This window comes from Lampris incognitus, chromosome 12, assembly GCF_029633865.1.
Source record: "Lampris incognitus isolate fLamInc1 chromosome 12, fLamInc1.hap2, whole genome shotgun sequence".
NCBI classification, from domain to species: domain Eukaryota; kingdom Metazoa; phylum Chordata; class Actinopteri; order Lampriformes; family Lampridae; genus Lampris; species Lampris incognitus.
Genome location: NC_079222.1, coordinates 16,447,933 through 16,475,020, shown reverse-complemented (window position 1 = coordinate 16,475,020; position 27,088 = coordinate 16,447,933). Strand labels below are relative to the sequence as shown.

The following is a 27,088-nucleotide window of genomic DNA, read 5'->3' as shown; positions in this document are numbered from 1 at the left end:
GCTATGAGGCAACAGCACTAACCACTGGGCCACTGTGCCCAGCGGTTACTAACGCAGGTCTAAGCGACCTGGTTCAAATCCTTATAGCCAGTTGCATTCATTTACTAACAGATATTCCACTTATTCCACAATTCCTCCTCTCCCTGATAGGACTTGCATGGAGACCACCAAGACCCTCAAGACAGCAGCAGGTAGTGGGAGGCAGTCTGTAACAGTATGGACAAGTGGACTATCAGAGCTGGGTGTCTTCTCTGGTGTCTGTGCTGGATTCATGTCTGCCCTTCAAACAGCTGCTCTGGACAGAAAACTCCTCAGGGACATGTGCTAAGGGGTCTGACCGGATCAAGTACCTGAGAGAGAAAGTAGACAGGTGAAGAACCAAGGACCAGACTTCAAAAAACAGGCATACACATCAGGCATATGTCAATTACCAGGTTTGTATTTTAGTTCTGGTGGTTCGTTACATCGGTTGCTTTTTATAAATGTGCCCTCTCCATATATGATCATCACTTAAATGACAGTGAATCTTGTTGATGCATATATGATGAAAACAAGATACTGGGCTGAGATATAATTCCTTCACCAGAGGACCCCTAACCATCGTCTCTGTCTCAAAGGTCACAGTAAACCACATTAAACTGCAAGTGATGGCGTGTGAGCTCTTACAAGTACTTGAAAAGAGTAATTAACAGAGTGTTTTCTGAGTAGCTTGGTAACTTTCATTGAAACTGCTGTAGGTAGCTTTAACATCACTTTGTCATATTTTGTGAAGATGCAATGTGAGGTGGTTCAGGTATCTGATTAGGATGCCTCCTGGGCGCCTCCTTGTGGAGGTGTTCCCGAGCATGTTTGATGGGGGAAGAGACTGGGGCAGATCCACAACTGATCACAACTGGTCTGGAAACACCTGGGGATCCCCCGGAGGACCAAATGGCCATGGCCTGGGGCAAGGGAAGTCTGTGCTACCTTCCTCAGCCTGCTACCACCACCATCCGGACCCAGATTTCCGCCAGAGAATGGATGAATGGATGGATTTATTATTCAGTCCACCAACACATTCAATTTCTACATTTTCTGTGTTATCATTGGCTGTCACATGTAGAGTTTACTATGCTATTCATTTAATAATTGATGTATGTATTCACCTGATCTCATTTAGGCTGTGTTTATAAATTAATTACTCCAATGACAAAGTGATAACTCGTGAATTAGTCGGTTTGGACTGATACAGAATTTGAGAATCCCTGAACAGAAGACTTTGCGTAGCCTTTAAGATTGTGAGATTGATGTGAATGTGAATGTGAATGAATGAGACATTTCATTCAGTCAGTGCCCCTCAGGTAAACTAAATTCAATGATAAATTCATTTTCCTCTAAAATTGAGTAATAAGAGTATTCTTAGTTTAGTTGTTTCATTCACACTTATAATATGGGTAACTCAACATGTTAATTTGCACATTAATATGGGGGCCAGAATGCTTTGAATTACCAGGCTTCAATTGTTATTAGCTTCGGGTGCAGGGACAACTTCCACTCTTAGATTATAAGGTTTTTATAGTTTGATATGTTCAGTGACATATGATTAGGTTTTATTCACATTGTCACCAATACATCACCAGTGATAAATTACTTAATTTTTGTACCCAGTAATAGTAAAAGCAAAGCTTAGCGCACATATCACGGCCACAAAATGTCCTCTAGTACAGTGTTTCTCAACCGGGGGTCCGCGGACCCCCAGTGGTCCGTGGTGTAATTGCAAGGGGTCCGTGAAAATAAAATATCTTTTAAAAAAAAGATCCCATGACATTTATAGAAATAGGATTATTTTACTCAAATGTGACTGAGACCTTTATCTACCTAAACTATAAAGGGTAACTGGACTTTTTTCTCTAATTACATCTGTTTCACAAGTGTAATTTATTGTATTTTAATAAGAGATCTCGCTCCAGTTTGCATTGTTAAAAGTTACTGCATAAAAATTCTGCTGTTACATATATCTGGAAGTTACTGAATACATATTCTGTTTTGTTACATATATCTGAAAGTTACTGCATAAGAATTCTGTTTTGTTAACTATATCTAAGTTACAACTGAAAGCTCTTATTTTTGCCCCAAAGAGTGAATAAATGCTATAATGCAATTTAAAATGCAGTTTCTACTGTTTCTATCAAATTGCAACCCCCCTCCCCCAAGATCAGGTGGAGGGGTCCTCAGGGTAGATCAAAAATACGCAGGGGGTCCAGGACCCCAAAAAGGTTGAGACCCACTGCTCTAGTATGTACATATTACTTATTACTAATTTTAAAAAAAACACACACACACTCTCACACACACACACACACACACACACACACACACACACACACACACACACACAATTTAAAGGACTTAAAGTGCATACACAATGTCATTGAGCTCCAGCCTGGTGTCAGGAGACGGGTTGATCAGGACGTAGGACAGGGTGTTTTGGTGGTCGTTCAGCTCATCTAAAACAAGGTGCATCAAGGTACATGGTCTCACTAAACAGGAAAAGTAATCCTATATACTTGACAATGCCATATTATCATTAATAAGTCTCCCTTGCATGCATTTATAAGAGAGGAAATTACCTTGTAAATATCCCAAGTTGACTCTGTTCATCACATCACTGGCTGTAAGATTAGCCACTTCCTCTTCGGAGAGAGAGACAGTTAACTTGTCATGAGCTACTTATCTCAACAGCATGTAAACTGTTAGCCACTATATGCTGTCAAATGAGTAGATTAAGATGATTGCATTAAAAAAAGTGATTTAGCAGAGGTCAAACTCTGACTAAAGTGTAACCTTTTTGGCCTACTACTACTACTACTACTACTACTACGTTCAGCTGCTCCCGTTAGGGGTCGCCACAGCAGATCACCTGTTTCCATCGCTTCCTGTCCTCTGCATCTTCCTCTGTCACCCCAGCATGTCCTCCCTCACCACATCCATAAACCTCCTCTTTGGCCTTCCTCATTTCCTCTTCCCTGGCAGCTCCATATTCAGCATCCTTCTCCCAATATACCCAGCATCTCTCCTCCACACATGTCCAAACCACCTCAATCTTGCCTCTCTTGCCTTGTCTGCAAATCGTCCAACCTGAGCTGTCCCTCTAAACACTCGTTCCTAATCCTGTCCTCCTTTGTTACTCCCAGTGAAAATCTTAGCATCTTCAACTCTGCTGCCTCCAGCTCCACCTCCTGTCTTTTCATCATTGCCACCATCTCCAAATCATACAACATAACTGGTCACACTATCATCTTGTAAACCTTCCCTTCTGACACTCTTCTCCACCCACTCCAACCTGCCTGTACTCTCTTCTTCTCCTTTCTTTTGCACTTCCCGTTACTTTGAACAGTTGACTCCAATTATTTAAACTCATATGCCTTCGTCACCTCTACTCCTTGCATCATTATCATCATTCCACTGTCCTCCCTCTCATTCATGCATATGTATTCCATCTTGCTCCTACTGACTTTCATTCTTCTTCTCTCCAGTGCATACCTCCACCTCTCCAGGCTCTCCTCAACCTGCACCCTACTCTCACTACAGATCACAACGTCATCCGTGAACATCATAGTCCACGGAGACTCCTGCCTGATCTTGTCCATCAACCTGTCCATCACCATTGCAAACAAGAAAAGGCTCAGAGCTAATCCTTGATATAATCTCACCTCCACCTTGAACCCATCCATCACTCCTACCGCACACCTCACTGCTGTCACACTGCCCTCATACATATCCTGGACCATGCTTTCATACTTCTCTGCCACTCCCGACTTCATCATACAATACCACACCTCCTCTCTCAGCACCTTGTCATATGCTTTCTCTAAATCTACAAAGAAACAATGCAACTCTTTCTGGCCTTCTCTATACTTTTCAATCAACATTCTCAAAGCAAACATCACATCTGTGGTGCTCTTTCCTGTTATGAAACCATACTGCTGCTCACTAATCGTCACCTCTCCTCTTAACCTAGCTTCTATTACTCTTTCCCATATCTTCATGCTGTGGCTGATCAACTTTATACCGCTGTAATTGCTTCAGCTCTGCACATAGCCGTTATTCTGAAAATCGGCACCAGTATGCTTCTTCTCCACTCCTAAGACATCCTCTCACTTTCCAAGATTGTGTTAAACAGCCTAGTTAAAAACTCCACTGCTATTTCTCCTAAACACCTCCATGCATCAACAGTGTCATCTGGACCAACTGCCCTTCCACTCTTCATCCTCTTCATAGCTGCCCTCACTTCCTCCTTGCTAATCCACCACATTTCCTGATTCACTGTCCCTACATCATCCAACCTTCTCTCTCTCATTTTCTTCATTCATCAGCCCCTCTAAGTACTCCTTCCACCTTCTCAACACTGACTATCCCACTTCTTCTTTGCCAACCTCCTTCTCTGTATATTTTGCTGTACTTCCTCATTCCATCACCAAGTCTCCTTGTCTTCCTCTGTCCAGATGACACACCAAGTACCCTCCTAGCTGTCTCCGCTCACTATATCTAAAGTAGTTTCCCAGCCATCCAGCAACTCTTCACTACCACCCAGTGCCTGTCTTAACTCCTCCCTGAACTCCACACAACAATCTTCCTTCTTCAACTTCCACCATTTGATCCTTGGCGCTGCCTTCACTCTCTTCCTCTTCTTGATCTCCAAATTCATCCTATAGACCACCATCTGATGCTACCTAGCTACGTTCTCCCCTGTCGCCACCTTACAGTCTCCAATCCCTTTTAGATTGCGCTTCCTGCAAAAGATAACTGTGTTCCTGCCTCTTGTTGAAATATGTATTCACCACAGCCATTTCCACCCTTTTCGCAAAATCCACCACCATCTGTCCTTCCACATTTCTCTCCTTGACACCATACCTACCCATCACCTCCTCATCACCTCTGTTCCTTTCACCACCATGTCCATTGAAGTCTGGACATGCCTTCCCCCTTTCCTTCTCCTTTGCCCAACAATAGCTTAGTTTCCACCGGCACCCTGCCAGCCAACCGTACTGGTGGCAGTCGTTTGTAACCTGGGCCTTGACCGATCCAACATGGAAATCTGATTTATGATTTGCATATTTTATTTGGCAAAGGTTTTATGCCGGATGCCCTTCCTGAAGCTACCCCCCCCCGCCCCCATTTATCCGGGCTTGGGACCGGCACTAAAAATGCTCTGGCTTGTGCATCCTCACTGGCTGGGTTGTGACCTCTGCTGCCTAAGGCTGTTAAATAAGAAAAAACTGAATTGATATTTCCATTCTGACCGATGTAACCTTATTTTCCTCCCCTGAACATTAAAAATTAGCCAGTAAATACGTCCATCCTCACCATACCCAGACGTGGGGAGGCCAAGATGCTTCATACGGTTACGGACCAGTTCAGATAGCTCCTCTCTTTCCGACCGTCGGTGAAGGCTAAGGCGCTGCTGGGCCATACGCTGGGCGTGGTTCCTGCTGGGGTCCTGGCTCCTACCCTGCCACTTCCCACTCTTTTTACTCAGATGATGAGCCCACTGCATGCTCTTCTTCCTCAGCAACGGATGATCTGATTGGTCGTTGCTCTGAGACTCTTCAACCCTGTCCTTGGCCTCCTCACTGTCCTCCACACTGACTGACACCTGGGACTTAATGGCAGTGAGACAGGCAGTCACCATTACAGTCTAATTGTTTTTTTTTTATTTATTATTTTAAAAAAAGTACCGATCCAATATGGATAGTAATTTATTTTATCTCATATGATGTTTTAACTTCTAAAGCAGGAGTCTGAAAGCCCCAGAAACAGGACCCTTTGTACTGAAGAGGTTCCTGTCAACAGTGAAGGAACTTTTTCCTAACAAGCCTTTTCATCCCTGAATTCTCACCTCAGAAGTGGAAAAAATGTGGGATTCAGTCCGGTAGATCCCTATGGGAATTTCTGCATTGGAAGAGCAGAGTTTCTGAAAGAGCCTGCCATAAGTCCTGATCCACAGATCTTCCTCGGTTATTTTCATCTGGAAGAATAGAGGCATGAGCCAGTACAGGCACAGACATGTACAGTAAATACACTATAGCTTTGTGTTGCTTTGTATTTTGTTACTGGCTCAGGTTAATCCTTTTCCCTCACACCCAAAGCAGTAACTCACAACACAGAGGTATCCTGATCCTGGAGTGGTGTCCAGTCCCAGCAGTAGTCTGGCAATAAGGATCATGTAATCCTTCACAAAAGACTGACATGGGAACACAGCGCAAGAATGCCACCAACATGTGATACACCCCAACAATGTCAATTGTTGTAGGAGTTTCATACAATCAAAAGTATGAGACTTCACCAAACGCTGTGTGTATAAATTAACACAAGGGGGCACTGTTACATAATTTCAACTCTGTGCCGTTGCTTCTGTTACAACACCCACACATTCCTTCCTTTCAATACAAGACTAATATTGAAAATAGACATGTAAGTGCTTAGCTTTGAGGCAAGGACCAACCTGGTACAGCAGGGTGTCCAGCATGCTGATACTGAATACCCTCCCTGCAGCAAACGGCAGGCGGAACATGAACGCCAGGTTCGAGCCCTTGTCGCGCTCTTTCTGTCGGGGAATCAAGAAAAAAGCTTTAACACCAAACTCTTTCTGACCACAGAGATATAGAAAGTCAGCACAACACTGATCCTCATGAAGACTGCTAGTTTGGCCCTTTAGTATGTCTTCTTTATCGCCCTACCTTCTCCAGCCTGGAGAGAGCCAGGGAATAGCAGTCTTTGGCCCTGAACTGCATGAATCTCATGTTAGACGGATGGGTGAGCTCTGTGATGATGCTCAGGCTGGGGAACAACCTGGGGTGAGACAGGGAGGCGCTATGCTGTTGAACACGAAATAGAGGGTGAACAGCACATGCCACGTGGGTCACAAAGAGAGTCAAATGATCCGCAATAACAAAACACCTTCAATGTGATCGGAGGATCCTACAAAATCCCCAAAACTATTCCATGGCATTCTTGCCAATATAGCTTCAAATACTGTTTAGTTGTTGCATGATAAATAAAGACGGTGATTTTCTTTTTTAAAGATCGTGAAATTTAAATGGAAACACACAAATATTATCAATACATTTTGGCACAAAGGACGTGTTTCTAACCTGAACATAGTCTGTACGTTGACTATTGTTTTGGCATCAGCCATGTAGTCCTCCTCCGCACTCATTGTGCTCTCCTTATCCACAACAACCAGGTTTTCAGCATAGATGATCCCACACTGCAGCAAACTGTCCAGACTGAAGCACATATAAAAAAAAAATTAAACATTACTTTTTATGCACATACACACACACGCACGCACACAAATGCAAAATGGCATTTATTGTAAAACTGGAATTATATTCACCCGTTTACAGTAACTTGAAAAAACCCAAAGCAACACATGATAGAAAAAAGTTTTACTTGTCTATGGTCCCCGCCATGTAGTAGACCATAGGGAACCAGCAGATGGCCTCCAGGAAGTGGTTATCTGGTCTACAGGAAACAGAAACACATACTATAGGTGCAATAATTAATGAGGTTGATTGTAAACTTTTTGACAGTTAGGGTTTACTGACAAGTCAATCTACTACTACTACTACTTTTGGCTGTTCTCATTAGGGGTCGCCACAGCGGATCATCCATTTCCATCGCTTCCTGTCCTCTGTATCTTCCTCTGTCACACCAGCCACCTGCATGTCCTCCCTCACCACATCCATAAACCTTTTCTCTTTGGCCTTGCTCTTTTCCTCTTCCCTGGCAGCTCCATATTCAGCATCCTTCTCCCAATATACCCAGCATCTCTCCTCCACACATGTCCAAACCATCCCAATCATGCCTCTCTTGGTTTGTCTCCAAACCGTCCAACCTGAGCGATCCCTCTGATATAATCTGATATAAAGTGCCATTGTCTCCAAATCATACAACGTAGCTGGTCTCACTACCATCTTGTGCTCAGTCCAGCCCTCCTCGCCCTTTTCACCCACGATTGTACCCCCATTCCCTCCTCCAACACTATAGTGAAGTTTGCTGATGACACCACTATAGTGGGACTCATAACCAACAACGAGGAGACACACTACAGAGAGGAGGTCCAACATCTGGCTGGGTGGTGTTCAGACAATAACCTGGTCCTGAATACCAGTAAAACAAAGGAGATCATTGTGGACTTTAGGAGATCCAGGAAGACCCCCCACCCCCCACCCCCACTGTGCATAAACGGTGAAGAGGTGCATATTGTGGATAACATCAAATTCCTGGGAATCCACATAAGCAAAGAACTCACATGGTCACTCAACACCTCCCACCTGGTGAAGAAAGCACAACAGAGGCTTTTCTTCCTCAGGAAACTTTAAACAAGCCGGTCTCCCCTCTCAGCTGCTGGTCAACTTTTATAGAAGCACAATAGAAAGCATCCTCTGTCAATGTGTCACAGTGTGGTATGCCAGCTGTACAGCAGAGAACAGGAAGGCCTTGGCCCGGATGGTAAAGACAGCACAGAGGATTGTGGGAGCTGTGCTCCCGCACCTGGATGCTGTGTATGCTGGCCGCCTACAGAGGAAAGCCAGCAACATCAGCAAAGACCCAAAACACCCAGGTCACCGTCTGTTTGTTCCCTTGCCATCGGGGAAAAGATACCGCACCATCAAAACCCAGACTAACAGGCTGAGGAACAGCTTCTTCCCCAGAGCTGTAGTCTCCATCACCCCCCCCCCCACACACACACACACACACACCTGCCTATAGCTGCTGAGGACTAACTGGTACTAAAGCCCCTGCAATATGGACAACTATGTGCAATAATCCCATGCACTATTTTGAGCTTTAAAAGCCGCTGCTATCTTTTATTGTCTCATTATCATTTTTGCAACCACACTTATTTTTACTACTTCACTTATTGATACTAAATGTTGTTTGTTCTTGTTTTTATCTTGTTTTTTTTTTTAATCATTTACCTTGTCTAGTGTTGCTGGTCTGAGAGTCACCAAACGAAAGTTCTTATCTTATCTTATATTATCTTATCTTTAACTCTTGCTGGTACCCTTCTGTCACAAATCCCTCCTGACACTCTTCTCCACCCACTCCACCCTGCCTGCACTCTCTTCTTCACCTCTCTTCTGAACTCCCTGTTACTTTGGACAGCTGGCCTCAAGTATTTGAACTCATACGCCTTCGTCACCTCTACTCTTTGCATCCTCACCGTTCCACTGTCCTCCCTCTCATTCATGCATAGGTATTCCATCTTGCTCCTACTGACTTTCATTCCTCTTCTCTCCAGTGCATACCTCCCCCTCTCCAGGCTCTCCTCAACCTGCACCCTACTCTCGCTACAGATCACAATGTCATCCGCAAACATCATAGTCCATGGAGACTCCTGCCTAATCTCATCCGTCAACCTGTTCATCACCATTAAAAACAAGAAAGGGCTCAGAGGAGGTGGGATTCCTTGATGTAATCCCACCTCCACCCTGAACCCATCCGACATTCCAGCTGCACACACAAGTCAATATTTCACTGAATTTTATTTGTATGCTATCAGATAAGAACACAGAGAACCAGCTGGTAACACATTTTAGAGACTGCCTGTAGGTTTCTAAATGGATGTGCATAGTATATAGGATATGGCTAGTGTGTAAGCAGTAATTGTCAGGCCTTAGGTGCATTTGTGTGTTTTCATCTCATCATTTAGTGTCTGTGGGCTGAGGGAGGACTCTACCAGGTGCTCTGAACACAGTCAAAGAGATTTAATATCTTTATCACCGCCTGTTCTCCAGCTGCCAGCACTGAACAACAGACGTAGATGCTTTGTGCATCTGCACAGCGATGATGAGTAGAAGTCCAAGGCTGCAAGGCTGTTTTAAGTACATGAATGGTTATGTGTGAGGGAAAGACAGGAGAAAAGAGATGCATGAATACGTAGAGGAAGAGATAGAGAAAGAGGAAGAGAGGCAAAGAAAGACAGACGGTATATGTGTATGAGTGTGTGTGTGTGGGGGGGGGGGGGGTGCATTAGGGAAGTGATGGGATGGGGAGGGGTGAGGTTGAGGTTAACTTACGGGTTATCCAGAAGCAGGACAATGGGGTTGAGCTCTCTCCTGGGTCTGTAATATGCTCTAAGAGGCACAATAAAGTTGTACAAGCCATTTCCTGCGGTCTCGGCAGACACAATGATGAGCTTGTTTTTAAAACCATATGCCTTTGCATCTTCGAAGCTGTTGTGCCTGCAACCCTGCGTAGGAAGCATAAGGAGAAAATACATTTCGATTAATTTTTTTTTTTTGGACTTTCACTCCTTTTTTCTTTCCAGTTGTACCTCAGCCAATTACCCCACTCTTCCGAACCATCCCGGTTTCTGCTCCGCCCCCTCTGCCAATCCGGGGAGGGCTGCAGACTACCACAAGGCTACTCCGATACATGTGGAGTCACCAGCCGCTTCTTTTCACCTGACAGGGAGGAGTTTCGCCAGGAGGACGTAGCGCATGGGGGGATCACGCTATTCCTCCCAGTTCCCACTCCCCCCGAACAGGCGCCCCGACTGACCAGAGGAGGCGCTAGTGCAGCGACCAGGACACATACCCACATCCGGCTTCCCACCCGCAGACACGGCCAATCGTGCCTGTAGGGATGCCGACCAAGCCGGAGAACATGGGGATTCGACCCAGCGATCGCCGTGCCACCCGGACGCCCGATTAAATGTATGTTTTCATTTGCGAAAGGAGGGCAGGATGGAGGCAGGCGAGAGGGTGGTTGGAGGTAGCAAGTCATAATGATGGGTAAGTCGGTGAATGAATGACTCTCAATAGTGAGTAAGCGCTAACCTGATCCAGTCGTAGGCAACAAAAGGGAGCTTTGTCCGCCAAAAGATGGCACAAGGTGGGAGAGCGACCAATGTAGGGAGAATTAGGGGGATAACCTTTCACATACCTGGCAACAAACAAACAAAAAAGCAAGCAAAAAGACAACAATAACTTAGGACATAACAAATATGTGCATTTAAATTCAAACAGTCCACCTAACAGAAACCAGGTTGTGTTCATATCGTAGTACATTGTGTTGGCAATGGCTTGAAAACTACCCAGTTGCTTCTAATGTTTACTTTACTTACTCTCTTTACTTTTCTAAAGAAGATGGCAATACAAAAAAGACAGCTGTTTTTATTTGAATAGAGTCAAAATAACATGGTAACTTACTGGGATCATTGTGTTTTATCTAAATTTCTAGTGAAAACAACATAAATGGACATGGACTCTGAGTACAGTTTCCCTGTTGATTTCAGACAGAATGTTGAGTGTTTAGCGAATGTGTAGTATACTACAACAACAGTGTACTACCATTCACACATCCACGGGAAAATGGCTACAATTAGTTTTGGTCTGATTTTTTTAAGATTATTATTATTATAATTATCTTTTTCTTTTTTTGTGGCATTTTCCACCTTTATTCAATAGTCGAGAGAGACAGGAAAGACAGGGTAGAGAGGGGATGACATGCAGCAAAGCGCCTAGGCCGGAACTGAACCCAGGCCGCTGCGGTAAGGACTCAGCCTTATGTGGTATGCGCTCTACCAGGTGAGCCCCCAGTTTTGGTCTGTTTTAAGTCCAAATTTCATCTTGAATAACTTTTTTACTCTTGTTATGCTTTGACTACAAGGTAGTCAAAGCATAACTTTGACTACACACACACACACACACAAACACACACACACACACACCTACACACACACACACACACACACACACACACACACACACACACACACACACACACACACACAGACACACGGTTGCAATTCTCACTCAGTAGAAGAGTGGCCTTTCCCATCTAAGAAGGCAGCGTCATCTTCTGATTGCTCACTCAGAAGGTCACATGGTAGGATTGAGGAGGAGTCGGTGATCTCCAGGACAGGAGCAATGCTCGGCCGGCGGTTCCCTGCTCCGTTCGCTGAGGGTGGGACCAGCTTACCACCTGAGATGTCGGGTGGGCTGGTGTGCTGAAGATCCATCGCAACAGTACCTATGAAAAATATTTGTTTGAGTCTGAGCTTTCTCATCAAAAACAGCAGCGTATGATGCTCCCTCTCCTTCTCACCCATACTTGCAATGATACTGTGTACAGGAAGCTGCGAGGGTCTGTCGTAGAGCCCCTCAGCAACGCGCCCCTTCCTTCCCTCCTGGTTGAATATGAAGGCTGAGTTCTCTTCCTTGGTGATATTGATGTAGTAGCAGGTGTCTGCAGCAGCCATGATATGCCGCAGGCCAGGGTTAAGCAGGATGCTCTTGTTGTTTTCCCTCTTTACACCAATCAGACATACACCATACCTTGACAAAACATAATTACTGTTATATATTAGTGGCAAGTACCTTATAATGAAAGTGAGGGATGCTTGTTATGATAATTTGAGGTACAGAAGAAGTGGCAATTATGAACAAATGCTTAGATGTGACAAGGTTTTATAAATCAGAATGGGGATTCGGAAAACGTGTTTATGTATGCAAGACAAGCCCTACTAATTTTCAGAAATTATAATGTGAATTTGTGTTTTTTACAGTATATACATTATATACAAAATTAACAATGTACATTGAAAAGCTTACTATATTGCAACACCAAGCTAATTATGGACCTAGTTGGGCTATTGCCTAAAATTAGAAGCCAACAGCTGCTCTTTCTGAATTGTATTTATCTTTTCTTTTTCTTTTTTTTTAGAAAACTGGTTAGAATAATACAGTTAACATAAAGAAAGAAAAGAATGATTTAGCTCTTTCTTAGTTATTTAACTTTAACTGTATATTTGTGTCAGCAGATCTAACAAATAAATATATGTACATATTTGTGGCCATTCTTCTTTGCAGTTGAAAGCTGTTTGGGAATGGGGTTTCTTTGCTTTACTTTTTTTTTTTTTTTTTTGGTCATCATCTGAAAGGGATGCTTCAGTTTACATGTCAACTCACTTCTTGTGAGCGTGAAAGGAGGCATATGTAAAGCTCTTGCCGTCGTACTCTCCGAAGAACTTGCTGTCAGCCAGGCGGATATGGTAGACCTCGTTTCCAGAGCAACATCCATACATCCTTTGCCAGTGCTCTGGAGACTGTTGTCCTTCTCTGGGTTAATCCCACACAAGCACAGCCAAAATGATCCTCCATAAGCAACCCAATACACTTTGAAATAATAAGAATTAATATCTAAATGTGGTTTTAAAAGAAATCAAGTCACCCTGCAAAATGACTGTGCATGCCAACACACTCACAGTCATGATAAGATCATCACTCTCCTTTGACAGTCAAACCAAACACACTATTAAAGATCAGCACTCAATCTCACTAAGAGAGATTAATGGACTACAAAAGAGGAACCAAACAACCTCAAGATGACAAACAAGTTATGGCTAATTACATAAGATAACTAATAAAACTTGATTAAAAACGGAAAAAGTGGGCATCTGGGTAGCGTGGCGGTTTATTCCATTGCCTACCAGCATGGGGAACGCCGGTTCGAATCCCCGTGTTACCACCGGCTTGGTCGGGCGTCCCTACAGACACAATTGGCCGTGTCTGTGGGTGGGAAGCCGGTTGTGGGTATGTGTCCTGGTCGCTGCACTAGCAACGCCTCTGGTCGGTCAGGGCGCCTGTCCAGGGGGGAGGGGGAACTAGGGGGAATCCTCCCACGCGCTACGCCCCCCCCAGTGAAACTCCTCACTGTCAGGTGAAAAGAAGCGGCTGGTGACTCCACATGTATCAGAGGAGGCATGTGGTAGTCTGCAGCCCTCCCCGGCTCAGCAGAGGGGGTGGAGCAGCGACAGGACAGCAGGACAGCTCGGAAGAGTGGGGTAGTTGGCCAAAATTCAACTGGGGAGCAAAAGGGGGAAAAATGTAAAAAGGAAAAAGAAAAGAAAAGAAAGAAAACTGTACACCGCTGTACTGAAGTTTTTCACAGTATTGTCATTGAGAAAAAAATTGAAATGCCCCGCTGACTTCCTCTTGAGGGGGGTTTCTCTGTGCTAATGTCATTAGTTGTAAAGAGTGACTGGTGATGTTGCTGTGAGACATCATTTTCAATAGGAGAACTTTTCACAGTTCTGAATCCGAAAAAAATTCTTAAAAAAAAAAAGCCAAAGTCTTCGTACAAGTCCACCTGTTCTCTGTTCTCTACTAATGCACTCACTCCCTTTGCTTCCTGGTGGTTTCAATTTTGGTCTTTACTTGACCTTATTCACACCTCCATGCCAGGTCTATGGTCCATTTTATGTAGAACAGGAGACTTATGAACGAACCCAGAGAGGTCAGGAGATTTAAACTTGGTGAGAGAAATAGAAAATAAAGAAATAAATATGCTAACAACGCCTCTGAGGTTATAGGATTACTCACTGTCCGCGTGAGGTGTGGACAAGGAGCGTGATGAGGGTGGAGGTGGCTGGACATACACAGTTGAGTGCCAACATGGCATACTTGAACTCCTCTTCACATACAACATGATCTGGAGACCAGAATAAGGGGGGGGGGGAGGTTTAGTTGGGAGAGTATTGCAGAAAGGTTGTCTGTGGGTCTGAAATCTTCTTCTGATGGGGTTACAGTGCACACAATTGTGCATCACAAGTGGAAAACAAATAGGATGGGGCCATTTCTTGCAAATTAGATGTTTTACTGAAAGCTTATAAAGCGTCACCTGCAAATTTAACATGGAACTTATTTTCAGGTTTGAGTATTTGCACGTAGAGAGGGCAGTTTGGAGCAAAGTCCTTTACTGCCCACGCTCTCAAGATGGTCTGGTGGTCCTGGAGGGAAAAATCAAAGGATTCTTCATTTTCCTCATCTTTCATCAGCCTTCGCTAATTAATCACAATTTATTACTCTCTGACAGACAGAATAATTATGATGTTATTTATCAAATATTTTGAAAGACCATTCATTGGTTGTGGTAAACCTTACTGCGGCCATGCGGTCCACCTCATTGCGGCTGCTTAGGATAAAGCAGGCCTCAGCATCATCCATCCTGAACCATCGAGAAACAACAGTCAGACACAGAAAATGGGTGAGTTGTGTAACTATAGAAAGGCTGAAATAGCATACAGCCAATCACGAAATAGCCAACAATCTCTTGCATCCCATTGTCAGAAACCACTAAACAGGACATTTGATCCATGATAAGAAGCATTAATTGATTCAAGCGGAGCAGCTCAATTTAAAATAGTCAGCAAACCAGACAAAGATCCCCCTGAAAACCTGTAAAATACTGAGTGCAGAGCTCTGTGTATTTGTATAGCATGAAAACAATCACAAGAGTGAAGACAGAGAAAAGAGTGCATGGGAGGTTTGAAACAGGGCCAAGGAAAGGATGTTATTTCAACACACACCCACTCAGCTTCTCTCCACTTTTGAAAGGCAACTGCAAATGTATGAAATGAAGTTGGTCAGGCTGTTTGCTTCGCAGCAATGGTATTCCCGCGGTATTCCACCAGGTAGAATGATAATGAAAACAGGGACATTTTGAAGGATATATTTCTACGTTAAATTCTTTTGACAGCATGAGTAGAAGCCAAGCTGGTGGAGGCAGTGGGATGCTCTGGGCAATGTTCTGCTGGGAAACCTTGGGTCCTGGCATTCATGTGGATGTTACTTTGACACGTACCACCTACCCAAACATTGCTGCAAACCAAGTGCACCCCATCATGGCAACGGTATTCCTTGATGGCAAGCATCTCTTTCAGCAGGATAATGTTTCCTGTCACACTGCAAAAGTTGTTCAGGAATGGTTTGAGGAACATGACAAAGAGTTCAGCGTGTTGCCTTGGCCTCCAAGTTCCCCAGATCTCAATCTGATCTAGAATCAGTGGGATGTGCTGCAAAAACAAGTCCGATCCAGGGAGGCCCCACCTTGCAACTTATAGGACTTAAAGGATCTACTGCTAATGTCTTGGTGCCAGATACCGGTGGACACCTTGAGATGTCTTGTGGAGTCCATGCCTCGATGTGTCAGAGTTGTTTTGGTCGCAGGAGGGGGACCTACACAATATTAGGCAAGTGGTTTTAATGTTTTGACCTACTGGTGTCACGTCAGTGATGTATCTTGTGGCTGAGAGAGCTCTGAGTCTGATTAGTGGCTTTTTCTCAAGTGCTGTAAATATGACACACTTTCTGAGTCCAGTAGCTGTGTGATCTTTCACTTACTTGGCTCTCATCAAGTCCAAGTCTTTGAGAACAGATCCCTGCAGATATATGACCCTTTGGGACCAGAGAGGGATCTGTAGCACTCTCCTCACCTGGATATCCATTTCCGTAGGGCACAGGATCACCACATAGTAATCCTAATAGATCACACAACAACTACATCAGCATCTACAGTGGGTAAAAATACATGCAATCCATTAACCTTGAGAAAGCCAAAGCTCTAGTCAGTGTCACAACAGCCTTTATTGTTTACTGTCTTGTGTCAGCAAGCTCGAGTGAAAACAGCATGTTGTGTGTGCGTAAATACATGTCTCCGCATCTGTGTGTGTGTTTGTACTATGTTAGTGAGTACCTGCAGCCTCGGGTGGGCATAGAATTCATTGAGGAAATCCATGATCAAGTCTATTTTGAGCCCGCTGACACACAGCACTACATGCTTCTCTGTCTGGGCCCTGTGTCGGCTGTAATTCCCTCCTGACTTCTGCCTCTCCATCCACAAATAGACCAGTTCCTCAAACTGACATGCACAATAAATAAACTTTATTTAAAAAAAACATAATACTGATTCCAAAAATTAAAATTATGCAAAGAATGATTACGAGCCTAGTCAGCTCTCACTATCCGAACATGACATCCACAAAACGCCCAAAGCAGCATGTTACATTTACTCCACAACACTGGTGTATACATTCATTTATATTTTCCTACCTGCCAAGGCAGTACCACCAGAGCCACACAGATCATGATGACCACCAGTAGTTGTGAGGGCCATATGCGAGGAGTGACGTCTCCAAAGCCAACAGTGGAAAAGGTGACGATACAGAAGTAGAAGGCATTGAAGAGAGAGAGGTTTTTCCCTGCCCGCTCCAGGTGCTGGATTCCACATGTCCTGCACATGTGCATTATGGGAAAAGTAAATTTGCCAATATAGAAAGGAACCAGGGTTGTAGCATATCTGTTTATCTTGTCTTCATTCCCTTAGGGATGTGATATCTGTCACATAGTCCTGCTTGTTCAATAATACCCACTGAGAAACTGATCAGCTTTATCTAAACAATAAAGGATTAACTTAAATAGAAACAAACTATTCTATAAACCTGAAATGTATGAAATTGGTTGGCGTTTAATGCCTCACCCAGTAAAGACGAGGCAAAGCAGGGTGCAGATGAGAATAAGGACCTGGTTGAACATTGCTGAGTTGGTCCTCTGGATGGCTCTGTGAACATCATTCTATGAAAGAACAAACAGCATAATCACATAGGTGAGATACACAAAGAAAATCCGGTTTACAAATGGGAATAAGAAACGTGAATGCTGGACCATAAAAAACGTTTTTCACTACTTACTATCATGTTTTCCAACGCACATTTGGCCAGCCAACAGTTGAGAAATACAGGGATGAAGATGTTCCTTATTGGGGGCCAGAATATCTGAAGAGAATGTGAATTGGTTTAGTTCATTGGACCATTAATAAGACAGAAGCCAGGTCATTACCCCTGTTTTCAACCACACATTAAAATCTCAGCGTGCCTGGGGGAAACCCATGCCTTGGATTTTTCACTTTTGGACGTATCCCAAACCTGTTTTGGTTCGGCTGTTTCCGGATAAGCTTTTGAAATTAATTGGGAACTATCTAAAATGTGTATCGTTCGCTTTCTTTTGACTCAGGTAACCTGTGGTGACATCTTTTTCATGGCTCCCTTACAGTATAAACTACCATTTTTGCATACAAGGAGAGTACACAACGGCTAGAGTAAATACATTATTGTAACATGGGGTGTGCTTTGGGCAAGGGGTCTAGAGATAAGAGTGACTTAGCAGTGGCTCATCTGGGCAACAAAAAGTACCTATTTGTGCTTCATCAAGCAAGGAGAGGAAGCCTGGAAATGTTGACACTTTTATCTTTATACTTTTACTTTTTTCTGATTGTTTTCCCCACAGCTGACACAGACTGGACTTATTCAGTTGTGGTGCGAATAACAAAAAAAGGCAGTCTCTACTTCTTTGACATAAGATAAAAACTCACTGGTAGGTGTCTTTATGCATGCTCAATAATCCAGGTAAGAAAATCACAGGAAGTTGAATCAGTTCACCTGGACATCTTTATTATCTCAATAAAAATTGTGTCCAGATGAACTGATTCAACTTTCTGTGACTCAATGGTATGTGTTTATCTTTTTTTTGTTTTGTTTCCATGGTAGAACATAGCCTATAATTACTAAAGCTCTACTACTACTACTACTTTCAGCTGCTGCCGTTAGGGGTTGCCACAGCGGATCATCCGTTTCCATTTCTTCCTGTCTTCTGCGTCTTCCTCTGTCACACCAGCCACCTGCATGTCCTCCCTCACCACATCCATAAACCTCCTCTTTGGCCTTCTTCTTTTCCTTTTCCCTGGCAGCTCCATATTCAGCATCCTTCTCCCAATATACCCAGCATCTCTCCTCCACACATGTCCAAACCATCTCAATCTTGCCTCTCTTACTTTGTCTCCAAACCGTCCAACCTGAGCGGTCCCTCTAATATAATCATTCCTAATCCTGTCCTTCTTCATCACTCCTAGTGAAAATCTTAGCATCTTCAACGCTGCCACCTCCAGCTCTGCCTCCTGTCTTTTCGTCAGTGCCACTGTCTCCAAACCATATAACATAGCTGGTCTCACAACCATCTTGTAAACCTTCTCTTTAACTCTTGCTGGTACCCTTTTGTCGCAAATCACTCCTGACACTCTTCTCCACCCACTCCACCCTGCCTGCACTCTCTTCTTCACCTCTCTTCTGCACTCCCCGTTAGTTTGGACAGTTGATCCCAAGTATGTCCTATAATTACTTAAGATGCTGTGTGTGTAATATCGCCGTTCTCCTGAACTACCAAATTTTAATGTAACAACCAGCACCCCTAGCTGTGGTACTGAGCCCAAATATATGGGTAACAACCAGAGGAGGCGCTAGTGCAGCGAACAGGACCGGCTTCCCACCCGCAGACACAGCCAATTGTGTCAGTAGGGACGCTCGACCAAGCCGGAGGTAACAAGGGGATTCGAACGGGCGACCCCCGTGTTGGTAGGCAACGTAATAGACCGCTACGCTACCCGGATGCCTCTTTGACTTCGCTTTTGCCACTGCTTTTGCACTTGTCTGCTTTTCTGACTGACTCTTTTTTATCGACCCTGCCTGTAGATCTGGGCCACATTTTTTTGGGGGTTTTTTTGTCTGCTGTTTTTGGATGCTCGCGTGTCATTAAACTTTGGCATTTTTATTCCTGTCTGCAAGTTCCCCAACAGTAAGCGTGACAAGAGGTTGCAAATAAACAGTACCGACATGGTGTAAGTTTTACCGTGATGATGAAGGGCACCGTGTTTATCATTTCCAGAAGAAAGGACACCTGGAACATCTGCTCCCATATGTTACCCTGTGATGGACCATACACACACGTGCACGTACACACACACATACACACACCCATACACATTCATTCATAGGCACTGGCCAGCTCAGAATTGACACTGCTGTGTGAGTCACCGCAGTAAAACACCTCTCCTAGATAACTTGTCACTTCCAACAAGAGCACACCACTTAATCTGTCAACTCAGTCAGACACTTCAATTATCATCCTATCTAGATCCTTCGTGTAGTATCTGTGACCTATGACTTACACTCATTATGCCACTTACACCCACGGTCTGACATGCTTGAGGGTTTTGCTTTTTAGTGTGTGTGTGTGTGTGAGGGGGGGAGGGGTCACCTTGTAGCTCAGATACATCAGTAACATTGCCTCCAGGAAGCTGATGGTGGCCACAATCACCTAGGGGAACAGAAAAAAACAGAATGTATAGGAAAATGGCTTAAAACTGCAATAACCATTGCTGGTAATACTTTATAATACTGTACACAAAATCTCGAGTAGTTACCAAGGAACTAGTAGTGAATTAATCAGAAACGAACCGTTAATTAACAAATGGTTACCAATTAATTCCCGAATAACTGAATCAAGTAGCAGTGTTTCTCAACCGGGGGTCCGCGGACCCCTAGTGGTCCGTGGTATAATTGCAAGGGGTCCGTGAAAATAAAATATCTTTGAAAAAAAGATCCTATGACATTTATAGAAATAGGATTATTTTACTCAAATGTGACTGAGACCTTTATCTACCTAAACTATAAAGGGTAACTGGACTTTTTCTCTAATTACATCTGTTTCACAAGTGTAATTTATTGTATTTTAATAAGAGATCTCACTCCCGTTTGCATTGTTAAAAGTTACTGCATAAAAATTCTGTTGTTACATGTATCTGGAAGTTACTGAATACATGTTCTGTTTTGTTACATATATCTGAAAGTTACTGAATACATATTCTGTTTTGTTACATATATCTGGAAGTTACTGAATACATATTCTGTTTTGTTACATATATCTGAAAGTTACTGCATAAGAATTCTGTTTTGTTAACTATATCTAAGTTACAACTGAAAGCTCTTATTTTTGCCCCAAAGAGTGAATAAATGCTATAATGCAATTTAAAATGCAGTTTCTACTGTTTCTACAAATTGCAACCCCCCTCCCCCAAGATCAGGTGGAGGGGTCCTCAGGGTAGATCAAAAATACGCAGGGGGTCCAGGACCCCAAAAAGGTTGAGAACCACTGAAGTACTGCATAGATAATGATAATCTACTTATGACCAAACTGCTAATTACCATTAATAGAGTAGAACAAGCTCGGATCTTGAACATAGGAGATTCAAGTCCGTGGGTGATTTGAAACTCGTTTTGAGTTTTGATTCGGATTTAGGCCGTTATCGGACTTTGTTGGGCTGAGCACTGGCTAGTTTCACTCTCTTGAGTTCAATAGGTGGGTCAGCTGACGTGGGTCACGCCCTCTATTGGTTCCGTTGTTGTGAAAATCAGAAGGGGGGGGATTTTCACTAAGTGCTTATAAGAGAGATTGAAATAAACCCAGCAGAACAAGCTCAGATCTTCAACAGAGGAGATTGCAGTCAGTTGGTAAGTGATTTGAAACTTGTTTTGAGTTTTGATTCAGATTTAGGCTGTTATCAGGCTTTGTTGGGCTGAGCACTGGCTAGTTTCACTCTCTTGAGTTCAATAGGTGGGTCAGCTGACGTGGGTCACACCCTGTATTGGTTCCTTTGTTGTGAAAATCAGACGGGGGTGGGTTCAGCTGTGGTACTTCCTGGTATTTAAACACACAGCTGCGCTGGAGCGTCAGCCCTTGTGTGTCAAGACCGAATTGGGTAAAGTCCTGCGAATCTACCTGTGTGAGTCCACCGAGCAAGGACACTGACTGGTTGTTCCCTTTTCAACTATTTTCTCTCTTTGCCTGCCTCACCCACCATGTGCTACAAAGACATCCCTGTCATTCAAGGTTATAGAAAAAAAATCACACCTGTTGAAGTCAATGCAACCATGAGAACCTCTATTCACCCAGTAAAGCCTCCTCTACTCACTCCTCCTTTACTTTTGGCTTATGGAATTGCCAATCGGCTGTAAATAAAACAGAATTTATCCAAGCACTTGCTAACCTGTCAGACATTCAGGTACTACCCCCGACCGAAACCTATATACATCCAGAAAACACTGCCACACTGGCCGCACTTTCTGTTGACTCTGCTTTCTCACACACACCCCATTCTGCTGGGTGTGGAGGCAGTGCGGGTGTCCTCATTTCCAAAGCCTGGAAATTCACTAAGCTTTCTCCACTAAGCAACAACTCCTTCTTTTAATACTTTGCAATCATGTTTACTGTTCCTATTAAGCTATTTGTTGTTGTCATATACTGCCCACCAAGGTGTCAGCTGGGGAAATTTGTAGTCGAACTAGACATGTTACTCCCAGCCATTCCTGATGATGACACACCACTGATTGTCATGGGAGACATGAATATCCATACTGACAAAACCCCAGTGACTGACTTCCCGTCGCTTCTCTCCTCTTTTGACCACAGACAGGTCCCCACCCCTCCCACACACAAAGCGGGCACTACTCTTGATCTGGTTTTGACTCGGAACTGCTCCACAGCAAATCTGACTGTCACCCCTTTATTCAATTCATGGCCTCCTTACTGGAACATTCTCAAGTTCCTCCACAAATGGTCTCCTTCCACCAAAATATCCGGTCACAGGATGAATCATCTAATTTTTTCTTTGGATTATTATTCTTAACCACAACTAAGTACATCTAATTGCTGTTATTCATATATTTTTAAATAGTTGTTGAATAGTTGATTTTCAACAAATGAAATCATTTCATTTTTTTTAAAAAATTAACCAAATTTTCTGGTGACTCACCTGTATCGCCCAGACAGTGACCTTTCTATCCACCCAGAAGATCAACTCCCTGACAAAATGAGTATAGACCAGAGGAATGTAAACTGAGTTAAAGTTTAGGCACAAATTATAATGAAAAACTAGTCCATAAATATCCTCTATAATTCTGTATCAGAAATGCATCGTTGTTTTCATCAGATTCAGTAACAGCAGTGAGAGATGAATCCTGTCCCCCGAATTGCATCTGATTTCCTTATCGTGGCTCTAGTGTAGCTATGTCCCCATTGTTCTATTTTTTTAGCTTTTCGTTCTCTTGATTGCATCCTATCATCAGTTGCCTAAATGATACAACAACCCCCAGTGATCATTAAATCTTAACTAATGTGGTATTCATGATGCTGTCTTAACAGATAGGACAATTAATAAAACTTTCTTAACAGATGACACAATTTGTCAAATTGACATTATCCAGTCGAAAAGTATTAATCGGATATTAAGCCCAGTAATAAATGGTAGTGAGAGAAGTTAGGAAGGTGATCAACCAACAAACAAGAAACAAAAAGTACTGCCCTCAGAGGATAAGCACACATTCCTGATGAGGACAGCCGCTATTTCTTCCTATAGGCTTACATCACACCACTCCTCACCAGTTAATCTCACTGTCATGCACTGAGCCATTCAGCTGGCAGTTCACACTAGAGGAGGAACACAAAAATGAAAAGACTATGCAGGTGTGGAAAAGAGGGAAACACAGATGTGACAGATCACAATTGTCTAAATTGCTCTGTGCAGAAAAAAATCTCATCATCTTGATATAAAATACATAAACAGTTGACACATTTTACATATCATTGTGTGTGAATTTGTCAATACCTACTACGGCAATTTCAACAGATGGTTTTCATGGGCATCCAGCCTTTGACAAGTATGTGCCAAGTATGAACAAACCATTTGTTGATGGTGCTGGCCCCTGCTGGATCTCCTGGTATGTGGCTGGTGCCAGCTCCTTGGCCCGGGTTGTCTGTCATCACTCTGATGATGTACATCAGACAGGTCAGCAGCTTCAGGGAGAAGTTGAACACACGGATCCTCAGGCCTGAGGAGGAGAGTAACGGGCTCATCCATTAATCACACTCACATTTTCACTGCATAGTATAGTGTTAGTATGTATTATGCCCTTATATATATATAAAGATAGATGAAGGAAAACAACTTTAATACGTAGAAAAAAACACATTGGCAGCTGACGAGTTCATGATGCACAAAACAAGCTTGTTCTGCTATGTATATACAGTTTTTTTTCTTATATCTATCTTAATATTTCGCTCCTCATTTGTTGAACACTTTTATCAACACCATTGGTTGAAGAAGTACAGCAAGCTGTCCATAAGTGAGGCCTAAACAAAGGTTCACAGTTCTGGCTGCCAGGCTGAAGAGATACACTGAAGAGATACACTGGAGAAGTAAAAGCCAAAAGACTAAATAGCCTGTTCCTCAAAGAACCATCCAAAGTGTACTCCCAGTTGCAGAGTAACAAGGGAAAGACATCAGACCCACCCAGAGCAGAGACTGAGTGATAGCGAAAGGATATATGGGAAACGGATGGATCACACAACACTAATGCCCAGTGGCTGGTGGGCCTAAGAGCAGACCACAGCAATCATCACAGTGGCCGACATAGAACGACGAGTCTCAAACCTGAAGAGCTGGACTGCACCAGGCCCTGACATGATTCCCGCCTACTGGTTGAAGAAGCTAATGGCACTCCACGAATGCCTGGCGACACAGATTAACCAGCTGTTAACATCAGGGTCTCACCTTGACTGGCTAACACAGGGGAGAACAATACTGATCATGAAGGATCTCCACAAGGGTGCAACACTTTCAAACTACTGGCTTATAACCTGCCTCTCCACAACATGGAAGGTCCTTTCAGGCATCATTTCAGCTAAGATGAATGGGCATATTAGTCAATGCATGAGCAAAACTCAGAAAGGAATTGGGAACAACACCAGAGGGTCAAAGCATCAGCTACTGGTTTATAGAGCAGTCCCCCAAGACTCTAAGACCAGAGAGACCAACCTGAGCACAGCCTGGATAGACTACAAGAAAGCCTACGATTCAGTGCCCCACATCTGGTTACTGGAGTGCTTGGCACTATATAAAGCCAACAGGACACTAATAGCCTTCATCAAGAACTCAGTGCGGCAGTGGAAAACAACACCAGAGGCCAACTCAAAGACAATCACACAGGTAACCATCAAATCATCAAATATACCAAAATGATGCCATTCCACATAGGCCTTACCAGTCAAATCATCACAAAGAGTGGATATGGATAAAAGTTCAGAAGTGGAGTTACCATCAGCCACCTCCTATACATGGATGAAATCAAGCTATATACCAGGAATGAGCAAGACATTGACTCGCTGATCCACCTCACCAGGATCTACAGCGATGACATCGGGATGGCATTTGGACTAGACAAGTGGATTCGAATGGTGGCAGAAAGAGGAAAGGTGGTGAGCACTGAAGGGGTTGAATTACCAGATGGCAGGATAATGGACATCCAGGACAGTTGCAAGTACCTGGGTATTCCACAGGCAAATGGAAACCATGAGGAGGCAGCAAGGAGGTCAGCTAAAGCCAAATACCTCCAGAGAGTGAGGCAGGTCCTGAGGAGCCAGCTCAGTGGGAAGAATAAGATCCAAGACATCAACACATATGCTATACCAGTCATCAGATACCCAGCTGGAATAATAATCAGAAATCAGAATCAGAAATACTTTATTCATCCCGGAGGGGAAATTGGATAACTGGCCAAAGGAGGAGATAAAGGCCACAGATACCAGGACACAGAAACTCCTCACAACGCACGGAGGGTTCCACCCGAAGTCCAGTAGCCTGAGACTGTATGATAAGCGAAAAGATGTGGGCTGAGGGTTAGTGAGTGTCAGGGTCACTATCCAGGATGAAACAAGGAACATCCATGAGGGTCCACATCAGAAAGAGGGCCCCCCAGGACGAACTGCTGAGTAAGTACCTCAGGCAGCAGAAGACAGAGAGTGCGGAGGAAGAAGAAGAGGAAGTATCATGGAAGATCAAGCCCCTTCATGGGATGTACCATCGACAGATAGAAGACGTAGCTAATATTGAGAAATCCTTCCAGTGGCTAGAAAAGGCTAGACTGAAGGACAGCACAGAGACTCTGATCATAGCAGCACAAGAACAGGTACCCAGGACCAGATTGGTTGAAGCAGGGGTCTACCACACCAAACAAGACCGAAGATGCAGGATGTGCAAAGACGCCCCTGAGACAGTCCAGCACTTAGTAGCAGAGTGTAAAATGCTAGCTGAGAAAGCGTACACCAAAAGACATAATCAAGTGGCTGGGATAGTGTACAGGAATATCTGTACTGAATACAGACTGGAAGTCCCCAAGTCCATATGGGAGACAATGCCAAAGGGATTGAGATTGGCAGAGCTAAGATCCTGTGGGACTTCAAGTTCCAGACTGACAAGCAGGTACTGGCTAACCAACCAGACATCGGTGGTCGACAAGGAACAGAAGACCACAGTAGTGATGTGGGATGTGGAAGGTGAAATCCACAGCAGTCCCAGTGGTAATAGGATCACTATGGGCTGTAACCCCCAAACGGCTCCAGCAAATTCTAGGGACAACATCTGAGGTCTCTGTCCAGAAGAGTGCGGTCCTAGGAACAGCTAAGATACTGCACAGAACCCGCAAACTCCCAAGTCTCTGGTAGAGGACCCGAGCTTACGTCTCATTAGGCTAAATTTACTGACAGATGTTTTTACTGACTAGTTGTATGATTGAGGTAATAGACCTCCAGATTATACAAGAGCAAGCTGGGCAACAGCCAATATCCAGTGACTTACTTGATCTTTGGTTTTTGATGAAGAAAAGCTTCAGGCGCTCCTTGAAGGTATTTTCATTCACATAAAACTCTATCTGCACCCTGACAAGTGAGACAGGAAGGCAGAAATTACCACACATAAATCAGAAGCTCAGAAAGACATCGGAGCTAATAAAATAAGGATATACCGCTTTTTTGTAAAACACTATTTGAAGCTCAAACTTGACACGGGGTAAGTTCATATTCATATTATTGGTATTTATTGATCTGAGGTCAGTGAGTTGGATATCGGTCTCTGCACGTCTCTCTTCATTTGACATGTAGAACATACAGCTAAGACCAAACTACAGGGTGAAAAGTGGTCTGGGACCCTAAAATGATCAGAATTTGTAAAATTTATATATGTGGGTGTTGGTGTGTGTGTATCTCAAGCTACTAGCAAGAGAGATGCAGGCAGAATGAAATACCAATACTTGGTAGTAAGTTAAACACCTTCCGTTCATCAAAACTCTGGAGACAGAATCCATTGTCCTCAGGTTTACTGATTAGAAATAGGGTGAAATTGAGAACAGAAAAAAACCATAAACAAAACTATGCTTACTGTAAATACCCCATAAAGACACCACAAACACATTTCTATCAAGAATTACATAACCCCTTTTCAACTCTTACATGTTTGCATTGCATATTTAATAAACTATCAATCAATGACCCATAACAGTCTTATTTTAATATGGTGTCAACCGTTGTATTTTACT

The 27,088-nt window shown here is 43.6% G+C and overlaps 1 protein-coding gene across 1 annotated transcript in view; it reads right to left on the bottom strand.

Moving 5' to 3' along the window:
- Positions 1-232: 232 nt before the first annotated feature.
- kcnt1a (potassium sodium-activated channel subfamily T member 1a) overlaps positions 233-27,088 on the bottom strand; it is a 37,333-nt gene continuing 10,477 nt past the window's right edge. The window contains exons 2-30 of the mRNA XM_056290572.1: positions 26,353-26,432; positions 23,401-23,548; positions 23,100-23,147; positions 22,474-22,522; positions 19,920-19,979; positions 19,512-19,586; positions 17,522-17,605; positions 17,311-17,405; positions 16,884-17,064; positions 16,528-16,692; positions 16,176-16,312; positions 14,937-15,000; positions 14,674-14,782; positions 14,376-14,484; positions 12,963-13,112; positions 12,100-12,329; positions 11,808-12,024; positions 10,830-10,935; positions 10,068-10,240; positions 7,435-7,506; positions 7,134-7,268; positions 6,720-6,831; positions 6,485-6,586; positions 6,140-6,223; positions 5,879-6,007; positions 5,347-5,641; positions 2,610-2,672; positions 2,402-2,486; positions 233-350 (exon numbers count right to left, since the gene is read on the bottom strand). Coding sequence (XP_056146547.1) covers positions 233-350; positions 2,402-2,486; positions 2,610-2,672; positions 5,347-5,641; positions 5,879-6,007; positions 6,140-6,223; positions 6,485-6,586; positions 6,720-6,831; positions 7,134-7,268; positions 7,435-7,506; positions 10,068-10,240; positions 10,830-10,935; positions 11,808-12,024; positions 12,100-12,329; positions 12,963-13,112; positions 14,376-14,484; positions 14,674-14,782; positions 14,937-15,000; positions 16,176-16,312; positions 16,528-16,692; positions 16,884-17,064; positions 17,311-17,405; positions 17,522-17,605; positions 19,512-19,586; positions 19,920-19,979; positions 22,474-22,522; positions 23,100-23,147; positions 23,401-23,548; positions 26,353-26,432 — 3,475 coding nt within the window. The remainder of the gene's footprint in view (positions 351-2,401; positions 2,487-2,609; positions 2,673-5,346; positions 5,642-5,878; positions 6,008-6,139; positions 6,224-6,484; positions 6,587-6,719; positions 6,832-7,133; positions 7,269-7,434; positions 7,507-10,067; positions 10,241-10,829; positions 10,936-11,807; positions 12,025-12,099; positions 12,330-12,962; positions 13,113-14,375; positions 14,485-14,673; positions 14,783-14,936; positions 15,001-16,175; positions 16,313-16,527; positions 16,693-16,883; positions 17,065-17,310; positions 17,406-17,521; positions 17,606-19,511; positions 19,587-19,919; positions 19,980-22,473; positions 22,523-23,099; positions 23,148-23,400; positions 23,549-26,352; positions 26,433-27,088) is intronic.